The sequence below is a fragment of the Lissotriton vulgaris genome, unplaced genomic scaffold (assembly GCF_964263255.1).
Source record: "Lissotriton vulgaris unplaced genomic scaffold, aLisVul1.2 SCAFFOLD_1301, whole genome shotgun sequence".
NCBI classification, from domain to species: domain Eukaryota; kingdom Metazoa; phylum Chordata; class Amphibia; order Caudata; family Salamandridae; genus Lissotriton; species Lissotriton vulgaris.
The window spans coordinates 220,103-245,402 of NW_028255132.1; the positions used below are offsets into that span (position 1 = coordinate 220,103).

A 25,300-nucleotide genomic window follows, 5' to 3' on the forward strand; every position below is an offset into this window, starting at 1 on the left:
TGATTGGCCTGTTATAATTCACACAAGAATTTTTAACATCATATTTTGCACATTTCCCAGGATTTCAGCAGGATTGGTCCTCACTGCTGGAATTTAAAGTGACACAGTTCAGGGCAAAGACAGCTGTTGCATATCTTTCTGATTGACAGCTGCCTATTGCAGGGAGAAGGCCAGACTTGAGCTGTCTTCCAGGCGCTCTATATCTTCCACCATCTCAATGATATCCTCAGCCTGGTCTTGGTGCAGCACATGGAGAGCATTGGAGCGGAACTTCTCACGGAGCGAGTTTTGGCTGAGGGGCTTCCTCCAGTGCCCATAGAAGGTATCACACCGCCCCGACAGGAGAGTCCCGTCCTCCAGCAGAAGAACCACCTCTCCGTACATCTTGTCAAAGTTGGCTTCATTGTCTACAGGATGCTCCAGCACCACCTTCTCCAGCAGGTTGATCAGACCAGGTCTCATGAGGTTGTCCTCAGTGAAAGAAGAGATGCCCAGTTCTCCGTCCAGGAGGGCTGTGCACGCATTGAACTGGAAAGAGTGTCGGGCCTGGTGTTCTGACTCAGGGAAGGGCCTGTTGATGTACTTAGACACTGGGACCCTCAGAAGAATTCTCTGGATGGCAGGGGGATTGAAGCAACCCATGAGATTGACGAGTCGGTTCCTTACTGACATGGCAGCGTCTGCGACCCAGTGCATGCCCAAGTGTGCAGGGAACCTCTTGAAGGCGATGTCTTGCTTCTCCAGGAGGAAACTATATTCTTCACCTGGCATTTCCAGGGTTGAGGGTTGGTAGTTACCATAGAAAGCGCTGAACCCTGAGCAGCCGGGAACATCATCCAAGATGAGGGGGTTGGCCTCCATCCCACGGGCGGCCAGAAGCGCTGCTTCCATCCCAAGACGGGTGGCATTGCCAATGTGTAGAGGCTTGGCAAGGGTTGCGGCATTGGCCATGGGTGCCCCTGCCAGGGAAGCGGCAATTGCCAGAGCATGGGCACACTGGTCTTTATTCAAGGAAAGGAGCTTGGCTATCGCAGCAGCACTGCCCATGGTGCCAACCACAGAGGGAGGGTGAAACCTGGAAGGGGAGAGAGAAAAATGAGACATTGATGCCAAGTGAAGTAATGTGATTACTGTAAACAGTGAAAACGCGATCATATCAAGTCAGGCCTGTAATAATGTACGGCAGTAACATTAGAGGTGGAATATTAAAGGAACCTATTTATTTAAACACACTCTGTGGGCATCATGCATGGACCCTCTGCATCTGAATGCCATCTGTAGACACCATGGATAACTGCTTGACATGTAAATACCATTTGGGGGCATGACACATAGCTCCTCAATTAAGCATAAACCCTCGTTAGCATCACACATAGCTCCTCAATTAAGCACAAACCCTCTGTTAGCATTGCACATAGCTCCTCAATTAAGCACAACCCCTCTGTTAGCATTGCACAGAGCTCCTCAATTAAGCATAAACCGTCTGTTAGCATTGCACATAGCTCCTTGATACATGCATCATCTTGGTGTGCTTGACCGTACCTCTTTGGGATGTTGCTGGCCTCACTGGAGAACCTCATGAGTCTTCCTTGCACCTCGATGCCCACGTTGAATGCCAGCAGGAGGTCTGCACCGCTGGGCCTTGAACCCATGGGCAGCATCTGAGAAGTAGCCAAGAGGGCAGGCAGCAGAGCACCCGAGGGGTGGGTAGCAGGGTGCCAGGTGTCATCAAAGTCCATAGCGTGAGTCTGTGGAGAGAGGAGAGAGAGTTAGAGGACCTTTAAAGAATATTCAGAGACAGCCCTGCTGCCCAATACTGAAGAGGGGGGATGCAAGGTCTGCCAATCAGCAAAGCGACAATTTCATTGACCAATAGGAGCTCTGTACAGAAGGCGGAGGAGACATGATGTCATTTAGAAGATTGACTATTCCTCCGCCCTATAGAAACATATGAAAGAAGGGAGATGACCCAAGATTCACAATTGGACATTAAGCTATGCTATTGTCTCAGAGAACCCCTCTCCAAATAGGGCAGAGGAGCAGGAAAACGGGACCTAGTATTTAGCATAGAATCCACTTAATCATCTTCTAGAATCCTTTAGAGACTAAATACTCTGTTTGCCACACAACAGTCAGGGAACCAGATCCATGTCCAATCACTATGTACATAGAGGGTGCTTGTTCATCCTAGAATTTCAAAGATCTCACCTGGTAAGATATTTTGGTGTTAAACCATATTGATGTAAACCAGGGGTGGGGATTCAGTTAAAGTGTAAAGCTGCCTGGTCTCCACCCTCACCCTTCAGTCTAACAGTTGCACTGACATTACACACGGATTTAAGAATTAATCAGTTGATTGAATGAGAGGCAGCTGCCCGGTGCCTTACCGCCACTCCATTGGAGAATGCAGCCAGAGTGGGGGAGAGCCGCAGTCCATGTCGTCCGTAAACAGAGCTGGTTGCAGAAGAGGGATACAGGTCCTGATAGAAGAGAAAGAGAGAAAAAGTTATGAAGGAACAATGCCCCGACTGATACATTCTGTGGGGTTTATCAGGAGCCACTTGGGAATGTAGATACACCTACATGAGTCATGCACAGTATGGTACATGGCCATAGGCTGCGTAGGAGATAACCTATCCCAGGGCAAGGTTTACTCCTTAAAGCGCACAGACACTATCCTGCAAGATGCACCGAGCTCTAAACTCCTCCCATCCATGGCTGGTGAGAACATTCTAAATGACCCATCCTTCTCAACAATACAGGTGTCTTCACCTCCCGAGTCCCATTGTAAGGTCTTCTACGACGTATCTTCCCTTTCCTACCAAACACCCATAGGAAGACGCTGGTTCAGGCACTAGTCCTTGGACGGGTGGACTATTGTAATAGTCTACTCATTTCCGCCAACCAGGAACAACTTCGCAGACTGCAGGTGGTACAGAACACCGCGGCAAGACTTATCCTGAATGCTCCCCCCGCACCCCATCCCGCCCCCTCCTCTCCCACCTTCACTGGCTCCCAGTGCAACAGCGGATTCAATTTAAACTCTGTTGCATGATGCATAAATGTATCTACGGCTCTGGTCCCAAATATCTGAAGGATATCTTCCTTCCTTACTCTCCTGGACGCACTCTACGCTCCAGCAACACTATGTTGCTATATGTACCCAAAGTAAACAGAGCAAGACAGGGTGGCCGTGCCCCCTCCCTTAAAGGTCCAATGCTGTGGAATTCCCTCCCCCCCCAGCTAAGACAAACTCCTCACCTTCTTAACTTTAGGAAGAAATTGAAAACTTACTTATTTACACAGGACTAACTTAGCCTCCCTTCTGCCTTTTCCGACCCATAGTTTTGCCTAACTCACTCAGAAGCCACGCGCGGAGATACCCCTTCGGGGCTGATTCACGCGCGATACAAGACTATAAATAAATAAATAAATAAATAAAGGAGCAGGAAACCTTGTTAAACATAGTCGCGGATAGATGAAATGTATCTTTATCCAACAAACCAAATGCAGTTGGCATGTTGACCAACCTAGGCTTTTTGGGACCTTTGCTATCTAATGGTAGATGATTGTCTGACTCTGAAGTCTAATCTGTAGAACATCAAACACAGAACTATTTGTGTGTAACTCTGTGCAAAGTATTGCCCAGGATGTATTTGACAGTACGTTTTTGTCTATCAATCAAATAGCGGCAGAAACTGGTAGTGAAATTGTTGACCCATGGCCGGTTAGTTGAATTAATATCTGATTTTCTTTACTTATAAATATCTCAGGTAAATATTTTACTGAAACATCTCGCCTGCCTTTAGTTGGGTGTTGCTGCTTTTATTGAAGTCTAATTTCTCCTGCATAATAGAATTTGAATACATTTACATAGCAAACACCCATCCTGATGGTAAACAGATATCAGTTAACGCATTAAAACATGATTGAGTAGTTGGTTGCATGCATTTGTGGCGTCTTTTATCTTGCACTATTTCAGTTTGAAATTGAACATCTATTATTTGCATCAATTTATTTCACGGACGTGCAATTACGTTCCATCCCATCTTGTCTGTTATCTGAAAGTGTCTGAGCCGGTGATGCCACCTAATGTCTGAAGGGTACTTTTTCTTGTGATTTGACTGGTGAAGAAATCCCATTCATGATGCTGCATTGTGTAGATCCTGTTCTCCAGTTCCCCATTGTGATTTCATACTGTATTTTATTATTATAAACCAAACACTTACATGAGTGTGTGCCCTAAGTACCCATAAAAAGCAGGAGCATGAGCCCTAAGCACCCACAACAATCAGCAGTGTGTGCCCTAAGCACCCACAACAATCATGAGTGTGTCCTAAGCACCCACAACAATCATGAGTGTGTCCTAAGCACCCATGACAATCATGAGAGGGGTTCTGACTGGGCCTGGGCCTACCCAACACTATTGGGGTGTCTGGGCCAGAGGGCGATGCAGGCCCCAATCCACCAGCACTGCTGATTTTATATTTAGACCCTCCTTGGTGCTTCTTCTTTTGGCCTAAACACAAATCCACACCCAAGCGAGGTGCAGAGCCACACTAGTCACAGCGATGGTCCAATGGAGGATGGGAAAGGACAGCTGATTCATTCAACTCCACACCGTCTCGAGTAGGACTTGAAACAGCACAACTTTGCTACCAATAGGGTCAAGTGCTGAAGGGGTGAGCTTGGTGTTCAGTTTCTTTAGTCCAGTTTTGTTCTCAATAGTAGAGTTAAACTCTAGGATACAAGTGGTAAAATGATTTGATTGTTAAAATGTGAGCCCTGTAACTCTTGTTTGTCCTGGGACTCCTGAAAAAGTTCACACAATGCTCCATAGAGTGTTTCCTGCAATGGTCTAGGCCTGATCACACCTTGTAGTATCTAGGGTGATGCTGTGCACCTGTGGTCTAGAGGTTCCCTTTAAAAGGATGATTGTTCCATCGAGCTTTGCCTGGTGTGTTCCAGGCCTCATCTTACCTGGCAGTATCGCAGGGCGATGTCGAACACATGTGTTGTGCTTCCCACCAGTCCAACTCCGATGCTGTCCAGGATCATGCGCTTGCTGCGGTGTCGCACCACTTGGGACAGGTGATCCGACTGTACTCCATGGATAAAGGAAGCAAAGCTGCTAGTGACCGCCTTCTCGAGGGGGGAGCCTTCCAGCGCTGCACAGGAAGAAGAGAGGGGATAAGAGCTACTGCTGGCTTGGGCTGGAGTCAGACAAGAAATCCAGCGGATCTGGACCACAAACAAAACAAGCTCAGATGGATCTCAGTCAGCATCGCGCGGACAAGGAGACAAGGCTGAATGAAGACCTATGTCAGGATGGCACACTCTGGAAAATTTAACAAACCCTAGGACACAAAACACTTAACAAACTTAAGGACATAGAACATTTAACAAACCCTAGGACACAAAACACTTAACAAACCCTACGCTTTCATCTGAACTACATTAGAAAAGTGATCTCAAACTGGCAGTCCAATCCTTAGTTATATCAAGGATTGAATATGGCTGTACAACATTAGCAGGCCTACCAAAAATGTCCACAGCACCACTAAAAGCACGCCTCAAGGCAGCTGCAAGAATCATCACAGCATCAAGGAAATTCGGCCATATCTTTCCACACTTGAAAGCGTTAAACTGGCTATCGTACGAAGCCTGAATCCAACCTAAACTGGCATGTATTACCCACAAAGCGATCCACTACAAAACACCAAGATACCTGGCCCAGAAAATTGAGTTATCAGGTGGAAGTAGACCTGCCAGGAGTGCCAAAGAGCTGCTGCTGAGACCACCCACCTTCAGGAAGAAGGAAACATATGATAGAGCTTTCTCAGGGCCAGCCCCCAGAATATGGAACCCACTCCCTCCAATCATTAGGAAAATTCCAAACACAGTAACATTTAAGAGGGAAGCTAAGATCTTCCTGATGAGTAAGTTTGTTCCATAGACAAGACCGCTCATCACTAGCACCATGACATAGATGGTTCCTAAACAGGACAACTATGCAGTTAAACGTAAGTCTCCAGTTAGACGTGGAATAACCTCTATCAGCACTGTACTAATCTTGACTTGTTAGAACTCACGAGAAAAAGACATTTTCAGAACTATCAAGTACTGGAAGCCCCAGCACGTCTGATACCAAATGTATCCTAAAGTTATCTCATGTCACTGTATTTTCGTATGCTAATACTCTATCTATGGCTATTGAATGTACCTACCTCATATCACTATGATTCGTCATGCTACACAAGATGTAATTCTATACTACGTCATGTAAATGTGTAGCGCTCTGATACCCAAGGGTCAAGTTCGCGCTATACAAACCTCTTTAAATAAATAAAATAAAATACGACATGGAACATTTAACAAACCCTACTACACGGAACATTTAACACACCCTGGGGCACAAAATATTTAACAAACCTTAGGACACAGAACATTTAACAAACCCTAGGAACAGACCATTTAACAAATCTTAGAACACAGCACTTTTAACACACCCTGGGACATAGAACTTTAAAAACCTTAGGACACAGAACATTTAACAAACCTTTGACACACTTCACATTTAACAAACCCTAGGGCACGGGCGTAACACAAGCCCCCGCAGGCCCCGCATTGCGTCGGGGCCCCGCGCTCCAGGGGGCCCCGCTGGGCCCCTCCTCAGTACATGATCTGCCGCACAGTAGCTGGCCTGTGAGAAAAAATGGTGCGCACCGCGGGCCCTGGCCATGGCCCCTGCGAGTTTGAAATGGTGGTGGGGGCCCCGGCCAGGGCCCCTGCGAGTCTTTGAAATGTGCGGGCGGGGCCCTGGGAGTCAGCGAGTCTTCACTTCGCAATGGTATTGTACGGGGCCGACCGGCCGTCTTCGAAATGATGCAGGGCGGGGTCGGGGGCCCCCGCCACCGAGATTCAAGTCGGAAATGGTGGGGGGCAGGGGGCCCCGGCTGGGGCCCGTCACCTGTGTGAGTGAGTGAGGCACTAGTTGTTGTACTGGTGTGGGTGGATCCCGGACGGCTGGTCGTGATGATGATGATGATACAAGAAAGCACAGGTCTGTCAGTTCACACACCACAGACCTCTTGACAGCAGTGCTTCCAGGTGCCTCCTCTGTCTGATGCAGGCAGGGGCACCCCGGGCACTCTGATGTAATTATAAATGCAGCCGGGGCCGCCCCTGAAGCCTGAGCAGTTTATTTTTTTCAGTCGAAAGAATCGACGATGAAATGGCGGCGGGACAGGGTGGATGCGCGCGGGTGCGGCGCGCACACACTTGTTCACTCCCTCCAGTCCTGAGTGATTTTCACTTTCAATTCCGCCGCGTATGTGCGGGATGCGGGGGCAGGGCAGGGCTGGCTGGTGAGGGTGACCAATGCCCTCATTGCATTTGTCGGCACAGACATGCGCAATCACCGGCTGCGCAAACACGCAAATGCAATGTGTGTCGTGTGGCATCAGGGGCGCGCATAGCCCAACTAGGCCATAGGCAAGAAGAGAAGACAAAGCCAGGCCCGCCGCCCACGCTCAGCCAGGACAGTCCGAAGAAGTAAGTCCGTCCCGTCACCGGCGGGGCCTTTATAATTTAAATTGCCCGGCTCGGCGGCCCCTGTCCTGGCTAGCCTTGCGCTCTGGGTGTGACCTGGGGGTGGCGCATCACAGCAATGGGGTGTGCGACTGTGCGTAGACCTTTAAATGGGCATAGGGCGAACGGGGCAGGGGGGGATGTGGGAAGGATGAGATGACAATGCCATTGGGATAGCTTGCTTCACATCTTGTATTTTTAGTTAATAAATCAAAGGTACACATTCAAATGGACACCATGCGTGCCACCCAAGTGGTCTTTGGTCTCCCATAGCATTTGTCTTCCTTCAGCTCCGGGTACATAACTTTACCTGCTCATGTCAAGTCAAGTCAAGTCAAGTCAAAAAATTTGTATAGCGCACTACATACCCAGAGGGTTTCAAGGCGCGAAGGAAGGGGAGGAGGATTATTTGTCAAATATCCACGTTTTAAGCTGCTTTCTGAACGCTAGGTGGTTCTGGGTGAGGCGAAGGTAAGCGGGGAGTGAGTTCCATGTTTTAGCAGCCAGGTATGAAAAGGATCTGCCTCCCATGGTGGTCTTGTTGATGCGAGGTACAGTGGCGAGGGCTTGGCTGGTAGAACGTAGTTGGCGGGAGGGGGTGTAGAAGGACAGTCGAGAGTTGAGGCAATCTGGTCCGATGTCGTAGAGTGATTTGTGTGCGTGGGTAAGCAGTCGGAAAGTGATTCTCTTATTGACGGGTAGCCAGTGGAGGTCTTTAAGGTGACCGGAGATGTGTTCATTGCGTGGGATGTCTAATATGAGCCTGGCTGAGGCGTTTTGGATTCGTTGGAGTTTCTTTTGGAGTTTAGCGGTGGTACCTGCGTAGAGGGTGTTTCCGTAGTCCAGTCGGCTTGTGACCAGAGCGTGGGTGACTGTTTTCCTTGTTTCGGTGGGGATCCAGCGAAATGTTTTTCTGAGCATGCGAAGAATGTTGAAGCAGGAAGAGGATACGGCGCCGACTTGTCTGTTCATTGAGAGTGAAGAATCCAGGATGACGCCAAGGTTCCGTGCGTGGTCTGTCGGGATGGGTGCTTTTCCGAGGGCTTCCGGCCACCAGGAGTCGTCCCAAGCAGAAGGGGATGTACCTTAGATGAGGACTTCTGTTTTGTCTGAGTTCAGTTTCAGACGGCTTTGTTTCATCCATTCGGCAACTTCTTTCATTCCTTCGTGTAGGTTAGTTTTGGCGGTGCTGGGGTCATTGGTGAGAGAAAGGATCAGTTGAGTGTCGTCCGCGTAAGAGATGATGTTGAGGTTGTGTTGGCGGGCGATGGCCGCGAGGGGGCTCATGTATACGTTGAATAGGGTGGGACTGAGTGAGGATCCTTGAGGTACACCGCAGATGACTTCAGAGGCCTCGGACTTGAATGGAGGAAGGCGGACTCTCTGGGTTCTTCCGGTGAGGAATGAGGTGATCCATTCAAGTGCTTTTCCTTGAATTCCGATGTTATTGAGGCGTTGTAGAAGGGTGCTGTGGCAGACTGTATTGAATGCTGCAGAGAGGTCGAGGAGGATGAGGGCGACTGTGTCTCCATTGTCCAGTAGAGTTCGAATGTCGTCTGTTGCTGCGATGAGGGCGGTCTCAGTGCTGTGTTTTGCTCGGAAGCCAGATTGTGAGGGGTCGAGGGATTTGTTGGCTTCGAGGAAGGCGGCAAGCTGGTTGTTGACGGCTTTCTCAATGACTTTGGCCGGGAATGGAAGAAGCGAGATGGGGTGGTAATTTTTTAGTTCGGTGGGGTCCGCTGTTGGTTTTTTCAGAAGGGCGGTGAGTTCAGCGTGTTTCCAGTCTTCTGGGAAGGTAGCGGAGTTGAAGGAGCAGTTGATGACGTCTCGGAGGTGCGGTGCTATGACGGAGTCTGCTTTGTTGAAGATGTGGTGAGGGCATGGGTCTGTGGGGGATCCTGAGTGGATGGAATTCATCAGGCGGATGGTGTCCTCAGTGGAGATAGGGTTCCAGGCGTTAAGGGTGTTCACGGGGGGAAGATGGTCAGCAGATGGTAGGGTGGGTTGGTTTCCGGGTTGGTTGTCAAAGCTGTTGTGGATGTCTGCAATCTTGTTGTGGAAAAAAGAGGCTAGGGAGTCGCAGAGGGTTTGAGAGGGGGTGATGTCGTTGGAGTTGGCTGAGGGATTGGAAAATTCCTTGACGATGTTGAAAAGTTCCTTGCTGTTGTGGGCGTTGTTGTCAAGTCGATCCTTGAATGCTGTTTTCTTGGCTTTTCGGATCAGTTGGTGGTGAGTGCGGGTGGCGCTTTTGAAGGCGTCCTTGGTGCTGGTGGTTGGGTCTTTTTTCCAGGCCTTTTCAAGGGAACGGCAGAGTTTCTTGGACTTCTTGAGATCATCGTTGAACCATGAGGCCTTCTTGCTGCCAGGTTTACTTTGACGTTTTTTCAGTGGAGCTAAGGTGTCGGCGGTGTTGGATAACCATAGGGTGAGGTTGGCGGCGGCTTCGTTGGTGTTAGAAGAGAGGGCTGGGGAGTTTCGAAGGAGCGATGCGGAGATTTGGTCCGTGGTGATTTTGTTCCAGTTTCTTTGCAGGGTAGGTTGGAGGTGGATGTTGGGTTTTGGTTTGTTGTAGGTGAAGTGAACGCAGCTGTGGTCAGTCCAGAGGAGATCCGTAGTGTGGCTGAAAGAGACATGATTGCTGGAGGTGAAGATGGGGTCGAGTGTGTGACCTGCGATGTGGGTGGGGGAAGTGACTAGTTGTTTAAGTCCGAGGTTGGCGAGGTTGTCCAAGAGGGTGGTGGTGTTGCGGTCGTTGATCTTTTCAAGGTGAAAGTTGAGGTCTCCCAGAAGGATGTAGTCTTTGGAGGGGAGCGCATGTGGAGTGATGAAGTCCGTGATGTCTTCACTGAATTTTGCGCGGGGTCCTGGTGGTCTGTAGAGGAGGGTGCCTCTGAGTGTGGTTTTGGGGTCGATGTGGATCTGGAAGTGGAGGTGTTCGGAGTTGGCGAGGTTGGCGTCAGAGCTGGTTGAGATGCGGATTGATTTCTTATGGACGATAGCGATTCCTCCTCCTGTGTGGCAGGTACGGTCTTTGCGAGTGATCTTATAGTCTTCAGGGATGGCAATGGTGATGTCAGGTGCGGAGGAAGCATTCATCCATGTTTCCGTCAGGAAGGCGATGTCCGGAGAAATGGTGTCTAGTAGATTCCAAAGGTCAATGGCATGTCTGTGGACGGATCGGGTGTCTTCTCTCGCATGAGGACGAACTGTCCCTCCCCGTGGATGTGATCACCCACTTAGATATTCTATACCTCCAGAGATGCTCACCTGATACCCAACCCTGGTATATACTAATTCCCCTCTGACACGTGTTGATTTAAAAGACAGTCATTACGGCGCTGCAATCTTTCCGCTATCTTCTGTTGCCATTACGTCGCCTGCCTATGCATGTATTCTATCCCCGCCCGCCTTCTCCCCGTTTGAAAGAAATGGAAACACACATACGACAGCCTCGGTTTCCCTGTACAGACACACTGCCTGCTGCAGCCGCTGAATCAGAAAGTGAAAACAGAGCCGCGTGTTACACTGAGAAGGCCTCGGGCGGAAACGACACCCCGAGCCCTGGAGCACAAGTGGGGTATATGGGCGTCGGTCTGTAAGGTGGTAGCGGCCCATAAGAGGAGAACGTTTGTTCGTGAGGTAAAATGTGGAGGGGGAGGGAGTGGAAGGCAGCGGGTGGGTGACGGACGGTGTGTTAACTGGAAGGTATCATTCCAAAGGACCAGGGGTTGGTAATAGTGAGATGGTGAGTGGCACTGGCGCAGCGTTGGATGTCTGTGTGGGTAAGGTGGGAGGTTGTGAGGTGGAACGCAACGCTTGCATTCATTAGGAGAACGTGTACCCTGAAGTGTAAGTTCGGGTGTCCGTGAAGTACAGGGTATGTGTCCATGGGACCAGAGATTCAAGGTAGATGGTCGTGGGGGCAGAATGGTGTCATGAGGGTAGAATGGTGTGCTATCCATTCCGAGGGTGGGTGTACTAAAAGGAATGTGGGTGTCGGTCACGGTTAACACAGGCCGCCAGGTCCATTCATCTTCCATTCAACGCACGCTAACACATATGTTTCAGTTCAGGCTTAAGTTAACAATTACACTTACTTAATTAGGACAGGGTGGAGGGGTGTGGACTCGTGCCAACATGTAGTTTCCTTTGATCATGTATGCACACTGCGCTACGCAATTACAAGGTAAGCGAAGCTGTGAAATGTCAACTGAGCGCCTGGCAGGGAAAACCAAACCAAAACTGGTTATGGGGGCTGCGACATTCCCTCCGCGAGGCTCGCGCTCTCACTCAGTGCTCGCCCTTTGTTTTCTATGCTCTGGGTGGTGAGAAGGCACCTATCCCTCAGGTGCAAAGTGTGTGTGTATGACGAGGAATGTAGGTGCTCATGGTAATATGCGACTAGGGGAGGAAGCGAGCCAGGTACCCCAGGGAGGAAATGGGTACCAAGAGAAGGAAGGTGAGCATCTTTGGACGAAGCTGGAGGGTAGTAACGCAGTGCCTGTATAGATTCGGAAGACATATTGACATTGTCTTGCGGAGGTAAGCATGATTCTTATGAAGGAAAGTTTGTGATTTTGGTAGGAGGCTGGAGAGTAATAGGGGATGGATGTCTGTGAGTTAATGGCAAGTGTCTCAGGAGGAAGCAGGACGAGGGTGGGAGTCAGTGGGTGGATAGGTGCCTAGGAATGAAGGTGGGGTCTAAGGTAGGAATGCTCACATTATGAGGAACCTACCTTGCTGCCCTCAACACCTTAGAAGATTCGTGTGGGTATCTAGGAGAGGGGGAGGCATGTTTCTTGGGAAGGAATGTGAATGTCTTGAGGAAGTTGGGAGTCTGTAGGGGTAGTGGTGTCTGGGCAGGACGGTGAGTATTCCTAAGAAGACATTTGTCCATGGACTGAAAGTCTCTGTCCTGGGTGTTGACTGTGGTTGGGTATAAGAGAGGCGTGTATTAAAGGAAAGATGGGGGTGCACATAAGAGGAGATTCAGATTCTTGGGGAGGAATGAGTGTGTTTTGGGGACCCCCGAGAGAATGAAGGTGGCTGGTTAAGGTAGATGCTGGTCGTTAGTGGAAGTCAGTGGGTCTTTAAGTAAGGGATGTGTATATCTAGGGTTGAGACAAAACAATCCCCAGCACACGCTTAATTTCTCTTGTACATAAATTGTGTTGACAGTAATGTCCATTTCCGTCTTATTCTTTTTATTGTAGACTGTGAGAGCTATATAGGAAGGTGCAAAAGAGCACAAAATGTGTCAGAGCACTACAACCACAGGAGTATACCATGAGCCACAGAGGCGGCTGCAAGAGATCATAAGGGCTGTGTGTGTGGGTGTTTTGAACACCATCACCACTCTTAAGGGGTGCCTCGCATGTTCCCAAGCAGTGACTACAACTAAGAATCTAAAACACTCTACAACAAGCATTGGAATAGCCAATAGGTCTCGCCTGGGAGGTAGGGAAAAGTGGTACATGGTGGGCCGCGCCGCCGGGGGGGGGGGAGGGGGGGGGGGGGAGGCTCCATGTGCTTTGCAGGGGGGGGCCCTCAAGTTTCGTTACGCCACTGCCCTAGGGCACAGCACATTTAAAAAACCTTGAGACACAGAACATTGAACAAACCACAGGACACAGCACAGTGATCCGACCCTAAGACACAGCGCAACCCCCCCCCCTGAGTCCCAGCGTGAACATGCGTGACACCTACCTTCCAGGGCCGCAGTGTGAGTCCGTCTGGACAGCGAGAAGACGGGCTTTGATTTCTGAAAGAAGAAAGGGTTTGACGTTAGGAAGGTATTTTTTTGTTTGTGGATCCCTGAGGGTCAGGCAAGGGCGCCTCTTCCAAGAAATGTTAAATCTCGACTCTTTTGTGCGTGCGGCCGGGACACAAAGGAGCGCGCGTGCACGAGCCATGAGGCAAGCAATCAAAGTGCCCACCCTCAGTTCCCCAACAATTTTAAGAAGTGTAAACAATGAAAGCGCTTTAACCGGTCTGTGGACAGATAGCGCCAAGAATGTTAGGAAATCACGAATGAACAACTCTGTATGTGTCACAGCGTCACTGCAGCACGGGGTGCAGGAGGCGCTACACCAGCCCACACAATCTGAACGATTTTAGACAGAGAAAGAACAAGATACAACAGGTAAACACAGCGGCCGAGCGATGCGAGAACACGAAACTTGGAACAGAGCCTCACCTGGAAGGTAGACAGCAGCATCGTGCGCCTTGAAGCCCTCTTATCCCGAAAGAGCGCCCGTCTCTGATGCTGGCAGAGGGCTGCTATCTCTGGGGATGGAGGGATGCAGATGTCTCTGGTCTTGCAGGGATAAGACGTCTCTGGTGCTGGAGGGTAGATGTCTCTTTTCCTGCAGGGCTCAGACGTCTCTGGTGCTGCGGGGTGCAGAAGTGTCTTCTATTGTCGGGGTGCAGCTGTCTTGCGGTTGCAGGAGACCGGCGTCCCTGGTGCGTGCTGTCCCTGTCTGCCTCTTCCATGGTTTATATTCACTTCAGGCGAATGGCTCTGGAGCAAGAAACCTCTCCAGTGACGTCACCGGAAGGGGGCGGGCCAAGGTGTGTCCAGATTTAGGGAAAGAACAGGGAAATACTTGGAGGAAACTCCGGACAAAAAAACCCGTTTGTATACATGATTTTATTTATTTACTTATGTTGAAATCTGCTTTAGGCAAACAAAGAAATGAACGGACCATTTTACAAAGCACAAAGAATAATTCGATCTGAGTTCAATCATCAAACATTAATTAACCTCTTATAAGACACTCAATTTTATTAAAAAAAAATATCAACATTGATGCAAAACTCAACAAAGGAGCTGCTTCAGGGAAACCAGTGGAATCATTTCCTAAAACCCACGGGAATACAACAGTTGAAGTGCGAAAAAGTAAAGAACCCTGGCCAGCATCTTTGGAAATAAGTGCTTTAAAAAGTCCACTTGTGGTGACATATTTTAGGAACCTCTTTAATCAGTAAGAAAGGCACCCAAACGCTGCCCACCCACAACATCCCTCTACAGCAGAGGTCTTCAAACTGTTGGGTGCCGAGACCCCTTGTCAACATTTTCCGTCGTAAGGACCCCCTCCTGACAAGCATTTCTAAACCTGTAGGCAGGGATTCTGGAATTACGAGGCAGGTGAGGACCAAATTACACGACAGGCTTGACTAAATTGTGTGAGAGGGAAATGTAAATAATGTTAGGTGATGCCGCGTTATTTTGGGATAGCATTGTTTCATTATTTTGAAATTTTTTTCTCACAATAACACAGCACCAGTTTATAACCAAAATAGAGCAATTAATATCAGAAAGGTGTCTAGTCAACCTTTGTGAAGGGCCTTCCACTCCTCAGGAATACATGCTGCCACATTAGAAGCACACCTGGCCCTGGCCGGGAGCAGCAGGGGTCCCTAAAACCCTGGAGGTCTTCTGCAGAGTTAAGCAATTTACCCATGCCGCTTTCCTCTCACCCCCTCCCTTCCATCCCTCTTGCCTCTCCCAAACCCGTATCCCTCTCTCATATTGCCGGCATTTTATTTCACCCCTTTTTACATCTTCTGAACTCTCCCCATTAAACTTCTCACTTCACCCTTAATCACCTCTTGCCATTCTGTTCTTTCACTGCCCTCATCCCTAACAGTTTCTCGCATTTATCTCATGGCCTCTCTGGCCCCGTCACCTCCCGTGCCCATCTGCACTCCTCATTCACCTCAAGTCTCTCCATTCAAATTGTTGTCTATTTGTATCTTACACCTCTCCAGTCCCCCCATTCATCTTTCACATCTCTACTTTGTTCTTTCACACCTCCTTGAACAAATGTCCCTCTCCCCTGTTACCTCAGCACCAGTGCTTAATTAGAGCAGGTGGTTCCCGGTGGTCCGCACTGGCACCTAATTGTGCACACTGGCACTATGACCGTCTGCCACATGGTGGCTCTCTCTGTGTAATTTAGAGATGAGCAGAACAGCTGTTTATTAATTCAATATACATAAAAAACGATAAACTCCTGACATCCATGCCATTCCTATAGCTTTGGAGGATTGAAATAGTCACACTTGTACAGTGTTATGGTTGGTAGTTGCATAGGTATTGAAACATAAAGGTAAGGAGGGTCAAGGGGAAATATTTACCGACCTGTCTGCTCGAACCCCTATTCGTAATACATAATACAAAAAAGAGCAGATCAGGTCAAAGAATGGTGTGTAGCCATGACGGAGAGTGTGTCACAAAAGGGTGTATGCGTGTAGAGATGTTACTATGTGGCAGAGACTAGAGCATTGGCTAGGACACGTCCCATCAGACCACCCTCGTGGTGGAATATCATCATGTGGGAAGTGAAAGTCTCTCTCAATCTCCTCCGACCATATAATGTCGGAAATCCAAGCCAAAAAACTTTAGCCATGTTACTCATCAAAAGTGCAGATGGAAACAGAGGGGTGCAGTGCTTAAATGATAATAGTGAATAAAATGAGCTACCAAGACTCAGGAAATATTCTAACTGCCGTCTAGGTGTTCACGATTAAAAACACGCTGAGTAGTATTGAACTGGAACTACTCATTAGCGCTGTGCAGAAGTGGTCAACATGTTTCAGCCTATAGGGGGGGTTCCCCGGCTTTCTTCAGGACCTATGATGTATGATGCTACTGCAACTTACAGTGATGTGAATATAAACATAACACAACAAGTACATATCTGCCAGGAGCTAGATAGTCCAATGTTCACTGGAGATAGGTTCTTTCTGTCAAAAAACACAAAGGTATACAAAAGTAACTCAACCATGCAAGGTTACACACACACATCCACAAGGACACAAAAACACCGAACATTTAAACACACCTACTGTGCCCAACCGAATCATTCTACACCTAAACCCAACACATTTGTAATAGACACCTGACTAGTCAACCACAAAACTGTGCACACAAGGAAATCACCCATGTGTCAAAATATAAATGCTAATAAGCAACTCTGACTACTAGTCGGTTGGGCACAGTATAGTGTGTGCTAACTGTCCCCTATTTTTGCACTACAGAGCGGGGCCTCTTTCTCCCGAGCGGTTGCCGGGCGAGGTGAGGTCTTCACCCACACAAAGCTGGGTGAGTATCACTGCGAGGTAATGCCTCTGTGTGATTGAGCTACTAGGCTATTTGTATCATGCGGAATGTAAAGCATTCGCGCAGGTGTGTTTAAATGTTCGGTGTTTTTGTGTCCTTGTGGATGTGTGTGTGTAACCTTGCATGGTTGAGTTACTTTTGTATACCTTTGTGTTTTTTGACAGAAAGAACCTATCTCCAGTGAACATTGGACTATCTAGCTCCTGGCAGATATGTACTTGTTGTGTTATGTTTATATTCACATCACTGTAAGTTGCAGTAGCATCATACATCATAGGTCCTGAAGAAAGCCGGGGAACCCCCCCTATAGGCTGAAACATGTTGACCACTTCTGCACAGCGCTAATGAGTAGTTCCAGTTCAATACTACTCAGCGTGTTTTTAATCGTGAACACCTAGACGGCAGTTAGAATATTTCCTGAGTCTTGGTAGCTCATTTTATTCACTATTATCATTTAAGCACTGCACCCCTCTGTTTCCATCTGCACTTTTGATGAGTAACATGGCTAAAGTTTTTTGGCTTGGATTTCCGACATTATATGGTCGGAGGAGATTGAGAGAGACTTTCACTTCCCACATGATGATATTCCACCACGAGGGTGGTCTGATGGGACGTGTCCTAGCCAATGCTCTAGTCTCTGCCACATAGTAACATCTCTACACGCATACACCCTTTTGTGACACACTCTCCGTCATGGCTACACACCATTCTTTGACCTGATCGGCTCTTTTTTGTATTATGTAGTTGCATAGGTATTGTCATTGGCCGCACAGGCAAGGCAATGGGTGGGTGGTTAAAGTTGCAGTGGCACCAACAAATAACCTCATCTCTCTGTAGCACCTTTCTGACAAACATTTTTTTATAGTGCTACGCATAGTTTACTCACACCCAGTTCTGTGATCTGCATAGTACATATTCTTTGCAGCAGGCACATTAACCCTCTGCACTCTGTGGATGAGAAGAGTGCCCATGTGGGTGCACGGTGAGCGATGCAACAGTATGAGAGTAGGGAAAGAGGAGTGACTGCATGGTGAGTGAGGTGGCCATATGAATTTGGGTGCGGATATAAGTGCAGAGTGGGGTGAATGAATGCATGGTTAATGATGGGTTTGTTTGAGCGAGTTGCAAATTGAGCAGTGAGGGGGCAGGTGAATGAGGTGTCACACGAGTCAGGATGAGTGCAGATGAGTAGTGTGCTTGTGTGACTGCAGGTTGAGGTACAGGATGAACAGCGTAAGTGCATTGTGATTGCAGAGTGATCACTGTGAGTGCAGGGTGAGAGGGTGAATGATGTGAGTGCATGGTGATCAGTGCGAGTGCATTGTGATCGCTGTGAGTGCAGGGTGAGCGTGAAAGTGAAGTGCGAGAATGAGAAGTGAGTTCTCTCAATGCAGGGTGCATTTCCAGACACTTGACGTAACTCAACATATTATTGACGGCGGCGTAGGGTTCAAGATATAAGTTAAACTATTGCTATTATGACATTTATCCGGGATCGAGGGTGGAGGAAATAAAAAATATGCTGATCTTGCAACATACCTCCAGTCCTATGGTTAGGGTTGCCTGCTCATTATTTTGATGTTACAGACGGTAAGAAAATAAGCAGTCACCTAAAGCTGTCTATTTGAGCACTCATCTGTGCATACTTGGAACAGCAAATCTAAATAGAAAGCACTTTTAATTGTGTTCTTGGGCTGCCTCAATGATCCATAACTGATAATTAAAGGGAACAAAGACAGAAAAGTCACATTGCGAATGTATTTATTTATGCGTTTTTATATAGCGCGGACTTTACCCGAAGGTGTCAGAGCGCTTCACAATAGGAACAGTAAAGTTACATGAGGAGAAAATTACATGTGAACAAATTACAAAAGCAAATGTTAAGTTACATGAGGCAAAAGTGACAATAGTCAGCAACCAAAATACAAGAGGTAGCAAACGGTACATTACAGGAGGAAAAGTGATATGTGTGCAGGTTACAAAAGCGTACAAAGTACAAATAGAGGTATAATACTGCAATAAATGGCAGACACTCAAACACAAGAACAAACGTTACGTAGGCAATGGTGGCACTTGTGAAAGTATATAAAGCAAACAAAATGTGAGAGGTAGCAAACAGTGTGTTACAAGAGAAATGGCTGGTATTTTTTTCTTCTGGCAACTCTGCTTTTTATTTCTTTTCATGGAATTCATTCTCACACTATTGCAGTAAATGTAAAATACAAATGTAAGGAAAAGGCTGAGTTGGGGCCCAGGGGGTACTGGAACTATAAAAAGAAAACTAAGCCTCAGTAACCAGTGTTCAAAACGTATGTAAATATGCAAATGCTCGTTAACGACTTGTGAAAAACTCAGGGGTGCCGGGCTGTGCTGGAGACAAGACTGCAGACACAGCTTAGCAGCTCACAGCAGCTTGAGCTGAGACACACTAAGGGGGAGGAGGGGGGCTGAATCCCTGTAGTCAGATGGGCCCGGGAAGAAGTGTGATCGGGAATGCGCGACCCCCTTTCCATCACTCCACGGCCCCCCTGGGGTTCGCGCCCCACACTTTGAAGACCCCTGCTCTACAGCAACAAACGTGGGTGTGCACGCCCATCTGTGCGCGTGTGCATGTGCGTGTGTGTGCCAATAAAAGAAGTGTAATCTGCCGGAAGTGTGATGTCACTTTGAAAGAGTTCCACTGCCCCCGCAGCCCCTTGGGAGAGTGTAGGTGCAGTCTGCAAGGGTTTCTATAGGGCCTTGCCTGGGGTGAGTTTCACCTGTGAAGGAAAACAGAGAGTGTGTGCGTGTGTGTGTGTGTTCGGAGAGGTGTTGGGGGGGATCAGGGCTGGCTTTAGGACAGTGCAATCATTGCCACCGAACCGGGCGCTGACTTGGGATGGGGGCGTCATTTTTGCAAGTATATTCTCATTTTGAAAGCACCTTCCACTGCATTCCTGGCCTCCAGCAATTTTCAGGCATCAATTAAATTGTCAAGATAACTACTGTTATTAATTGTCTTCCTGGAAAGAGACCAGATGTTTGTCTTAAGAAAGTTCTGACTCATCCTAAGGCAGTGCAAGAGGGTTAAAATGCCTGCTGCTAAGAACGTGTACCTCTGCTTCTGTGAGAGAGCTCCTTCTGTTACTTGTCTTTTATAAGTCAAAATCCTAATATAGAACATTGAGCTATAAATTGTCATCAAAGAGCTACATGCAAACTGCAAGGTTTATGTTAGAGCTAAATGTTTTTTTGCTTAGTGTTTCATTATCCTAATCTTGCCAAAAGGGGTCATTTAGGTAGAAAATAACCTTTATTATTAAAGAGAAACCCTAAAAATGATGGTACGTTTTAAATTCTGAATTTGTCCTTTTCCAGAATAATGACTCTTAAAGTATAATGCCTACCAGTATCGCTGACATGTCACTCCTACACTACACCTTGGAGTCCTGTCTGATGTAACATTTCCTATACACTGATTACACACATATGATTATCTCTGTGCAATGTGTGTGTGGTGTGAGGTGCACTGACACCTTACACTGGTATGAGTGTTGATATAAAACTAAATAAATCTGAGAGACTGTGGTTATGGAGACTTGAGGGGAACTGTTGAAGGGAGCTAGTGAGGGAATCCATGGCAGAGGTGATCATTGGAGGAGCGGCGGCGCCAACAGACATTGTCTCACAGGGCGCCGCCAGTGTTAAGGCCAGCCCTGGGAGGGGGGGGGGCACAGAATGGGCGAGGGGACACAGGGGGGGACCACAGTGTATGCCAAGGGACACAGAGTGGGTGAAGGGGCACAGAAAATGAGACCCTCCCAGTGGGTGGGGTTGCCAGAAAATGGGTGACCGGATGCATGATATATGAGGGACCACAGAGAAAACAAGGAAAGTGTGTGGGGGAAGGATGGAGACAGTATGAGGGAAGGGTGGGTGTTGTACAAAGTTGGTGAAGGCACAGTGGGCAAAGCCTAAATTGGAGGTGGGCATATTGTGTTAAAGGGGCATAAAGGGCTGATGTGTATGCCAAGGTGATGTCAGAGTGGATACAGGGGTTTAGATTATGGAAGTACAAAAAGGGTCTGCCGGGAGCTGGGTAGTGTTAGGGCAGGGGAGGTGCACCGTGTGGGCGAGTGGCACAGATCTGGCAAGGGTCCCACTCATTCAGACACTTAGGTCTCCACCATGAGGGGCCCAGGGGTGATATGACAAGGTACTGAGCACACACCTGGGGGAATGCCAGGTAACTGAGGGGATCCTGGGCATAGCGCCAAGAAACAAAACCCTAAGACACATCACAACAGCATAAGGTCATTATCAGGGGTAATACATTCACAAGTTAAACTAGGTGTTGTCTACTCAGTGTGAATCAATCAAGTGAATAGAGCGAAGCATGGCTTTATGCAACTCAGGAACTTAAAATCAATGTCACAATGCGAGTCACGTCTCACAAAAGCACTAGAGAAGAAATGTAGGAATAAAATACATCTGACCAGGAATATTTGAATGAATATATCTGCAACAATGAAACAAAAGCAGAGACCTGGAAAGGAGTTAAGCTTCCTTTACAAAGTTTTTCTCGTTTATTTATCAGGATGAGGTCAACTGAGAAGTGTTTTCAACTCCCTCAATTTCGAAATACATTTGAGGATCTTTCTGCTGACTTTTACAACTCAGTGATTTATTATTATTCCCGGATTGTTGTCTTCTGGCGAATTAACCCTTCTTGCAAAGTTTTGCTTATCTGTCAAAAGGCAGAGTGCCACAGTCACTAACACCCCAGGAATAGCTGATTAACACATCTGACTTGCAAACTCCCAATCTACCCTGGCGTCTTCAGTAACAACTTAAGTAGAAGATACCATTTCCTGGCGGCATTCATAGTCAACCCACTACATTCCTCTTTATCACAAATTCATATATTTTAATTACTATTTTTGTCAATCTTTTTTCATATGTTATCGCCAATTGAATTTGCAAAAGGGCAAAATGGATCCCAGTCGCACGGATGCTGCCTAAACTTACTTCCTGTTTGCTTTACTGTGCTTCAATGTGCCACCCGAGCTCATCTCGGCATAAGAAAGGAATGGAATACTACATTTACAATTTATACATTTCTTTTACTTACAGCTTTTTATCAATTGACACAGACAGTTGTCTGCTAATGTTGCCCTCTTATTGGTTCACAATCTAGTACTAACCTCTCCCTCAGTGTCTGCTTAAATAGTTAAAGCCCTGGCGCCATATTCAAGTCTGATGGACTGGTTAACTCAGGTTTTGTAAAGATTCAATTGATTTTTCAAACATTTCTCCTACATTGCATTTTGTTCAAAGCTATAGTTAAACATTTAAATACCCTGTTAAAAAGAGCAGCATGAAAACCCTTTCCTTAACTTGCCTTCACATGTGGGACAAGGTTCAGCTCTACAAACCTATTGACACATTTTCTTAGTGTCATCAAGTGCCTCTCTGATATTTCTTTCTTTAGTTCCTCGTGCAGTTCTCAACACAGCGTCTCATTGCTCACAATTTCGTGAGAGAATCATGATTTCAGCAGGTGCAACCAGGGTTTAAAAGCAGTGATATTACCTTCGTAAATAATAGAAATCTTGTGAAGAGGCTCTTTGTGTTCTGGTAGAAACCCTGGCACAATGGATGTTTGCACCCACATCTTCTAAGGTCGTGCCATGAACGAGCCATCCAAGGCGCATTGTCTGCTTGGAAAGGACCCACATATATCTTTTGTCACAGTGCTTAATTTGTAAACTAACTGCCGGGCCTCAGGATTCTCTCAAGAACCTACAACCAGTGCTGATGAAAGTCAGGACTGCAGAATGCCAAGGCTGTGTAATCTTGACTACCTCATGTGCTTTCCTCCACTACCATATTCAATCTGCTCCTTTATTTCACTCTTGGAGGTTCTTTTTCACCCCTGCTTACTCCCTTTGTCTCTGTGTTTCTGTCTCTTCCTCCTCCTTTTCACCTCTTGTGTTTTTCACCCTCTTGCATTGGGTCAAAGTCTGACAAGGAAATGAAAGTGTTGGTCCCAGAAAATTAGTGCCAATGGGCCCCACCTGCAGCAGCGGCTTAAAATAGGCACAGTTGTGTCGTCATTTATCATCTATCAGCAAATATAAAGTTCCATGTGGTGTCTCTGGAGGCCAGATTGAGCTTGATGCAGTAAAGCGTGAATGTCCGCATACATGCATGCAATTATATACTACTTCTGGCCGAGGAATCCATTCATTTAGTGACCCGCAGGAGGGCGCAAAGACTATCTACATTTAAACACCTGTCTCTGGAGAAAAGGAAACGTACTACATAGTACAAGAGGCACCATTACTGGGAAGATTTAATCTACACAACAGTGAACATGGCAGGAAGTCATTGCACCTGCAAGCAGCAGTACAAACATGGCGAAAAGATGTGCTACCAGAATTATGTCCAGCCCTGAAGAAGACCTTAATGTAAACATAGTTTCTGGTCCTACCTCCATAAGGTCGAAACGCGTTGGCATTGACTACATAGCGGTTCGGAGCCAACTAGGAAAAGAACACAATGATCCTTCTTGGACTGTTTAGTGGCAGCAGTTCTGCTCTTTTATAGTAGTTTGTGGAAATAGTCACCGACCCTATATAGGACTATATAATCAGGAAGTTCTGAGGGCCAAGAGTTATACGGTCCCAGCACATTCTGTTTTCAAAACAGTGGGACATAAAAGAGATTATGTAATTTAGTTTGTGAATTAAACATCAAAAATTACCACAAAATCAACCGAGAATGTGTTTGTTTAGTGTGTAATATAAAATAATCATTACATGTTTCTGTCAACCAATGAGTATATTTATGTACAATCAGTCTAGAGTCCGTTTAGTGAGTGACATAAATGTGTATATGTCTTGTATATAAATGTTTTATGTGTTGTCATAAATATTGGAGATGTGTAAATATATTTGATGAAGGGATTCTCAATTTGAAAATAAGCTTTGAAGTAAAAGAAAAATTATGATTTGATGTCCAGAGTCAATAAAAAGGACTAGTGTGGCCAAAAGAAATATTGTGATTAATTGTGCCAGGTTTTGTGTTTGTGAAAATTTTATCATATTGATTCTGGCCTCTGGTTCCCTGAATTGAATCATTCCCCTGTGTTATATGTCCATGCATTTATGTACTGGGCTCCAGTGTTGGAGGACACCCTCCTGCCCCTTTCAGTCCCTAAGGTCTAGTCTGTTTTACTGTCCTACACACATATGTCCTGTTACCGTGCACACAGTATAGATAATCTAATATCATTATACACCCTATGGTTACTCTACTGCTAGATATGTTCTATGTCAGTTCTACTACCCTGCACACATGTGTACCTCTGTGGTGCACACTGTACAGATAATCTAATATCATTATACACCCTGCAGTTGCTCTACTCCTAGATATGTCCTATGTCTGTTCTACTGCCCTACACACATATGTTCCTCTACTGTGCACAGAACACAGATGATCTCATTTCATTATACACCCTGCTGTTGCACTACTGCTAAAGATGTTCTCTGTCTTATACTGCTCTACACATACAGTTACCTCTATTACACACATGTACCTCTATTACACACAGTATAGATAATCTAATATCATTATACACCCTGCGGTTACTCTACTGCTAGATATGTTCTATGTCTATTCTACTGCTCTACACACATATGTTCCTCTACTGTGCACAGAACACGGATAATCTCATATCATTATACGCCATTCTGTACTGCTAAAGATGTTCTGTGTCTGTATACTGCCCTACACATATCTGTCCCTCTATTACACACAGTAAAGGTAATCTAACATCATTATGCACCCTATGGTTACTCTACTGCTAGATATGTTCTTTGTCAGTTCTACTACCCTGCACACTTGTGTACCTCTGTGGTGCACACTGTACAGATAAACTAATATCACTATACGCCCTGCGGTTACTCTACTGCTAGATATGTTCTATGTCTGTTCTACCTCCATAGACACATATGTCCCTCTTCGATCATTATAATCCCCGCGGTTACTCTACTGCTCCTACTCTCCTTTGGTGATGCTTCTTTGCTACTCTTCCCTTGCACCCGCTGCTTCCACTGGATCCCTTTTGCTGCTCTACTCCTACTCTACTCTGATGGTAATGCTACTCCCGCTGTGTGATTTCAGATCCTGATCCTTCCCTGCAGGGACCCCTGCCTGCCCTGTGCTCCTGCTCTTGCTAACTCTGCTCCCTGGATGTCCATCTCCCCCAGGCCTTGTCCCTCCAGGTGTGGATCTGACACCAGCTTGTGTAATTGCCACTTGTGGAAGCCGAGGCCTGGCCTGCATGATCCCAGCTCTGCACCTGCTCGTGTTCTTGGAGATAATAAGGTGATATTATTCGTACAAAGAATGGTCATAAAGTATAAATCTGCCTCTTGTCTTTGCTTGGGCTTGTCTCAGTTCATTGGTTCGTAGGGTGTCCCTCCGGCGCGCTCTCTGATCTACAGACTGTTCATGTCTTTCAATAAACACTTTACCAACTCTTCCTACATGTGAGGCAACGTTACCTTCGGTGCCACTGTACTCCCTATGGTTACACAACTA

General features: G+C 46.9%; 1 protein-coding gene across 1 annotated transcript; it reads right to left on the reverse strand.

Annotated features, from left to right (window-relative positions):
• Positions 1-60: 60 nt before the first annotated feature.
• On the reverse strand, positions 61-13,872 carry LOC147659226 (cis-aconitate decarboxylase-like). Its single transcript, XM_086951873.1, has 6 exons — positions 13,787-13,872; positions 13,297-13,351; positions 4,981-5,168; positions 2,388-2,480; positions 1,543-1,748; positions 61-1,075 (listed from the first exon to the last, which is right to left on the reverse strand). The coding sequence occupies exons 1-6, from the start codon at positions 13,805-13,807 to the stop codon at positions 154-156; spliced, it is 1,485 nt and encodes a 494-aa protein (XP_086807999.1). The 5' UTR covers positions 13,808-13,872; the 3' UTR covers positions 61-153.
• Positions 13,873-25,300: the final 11,428 nt, after the last annotated feature.

Excerpts from the sequence above, each read along its gene's own strand:
- LOC147659226 (XM_086951873.1), bottom strand. The coding sequence starts at position 13,807 with ATGCTGCTGTCTACCTTCCAG. Across the intron at positions 13,352-13,786 it reads TGCTGCTGTCTACCTTCCAG|AAATCAAAGCCCGTCTTCTC; the intron begins GTGAGGCTCTGT and ends TTCTTCTTTCAG. Across the intron at positions 5,169-13,296 it reads TCACACTGCGGCCCTGGAAG|CGCTGGAAGGCTCCCCCCTC; the intron begins GTAGGTGTCACG and ends CTTCCTGTGCAG.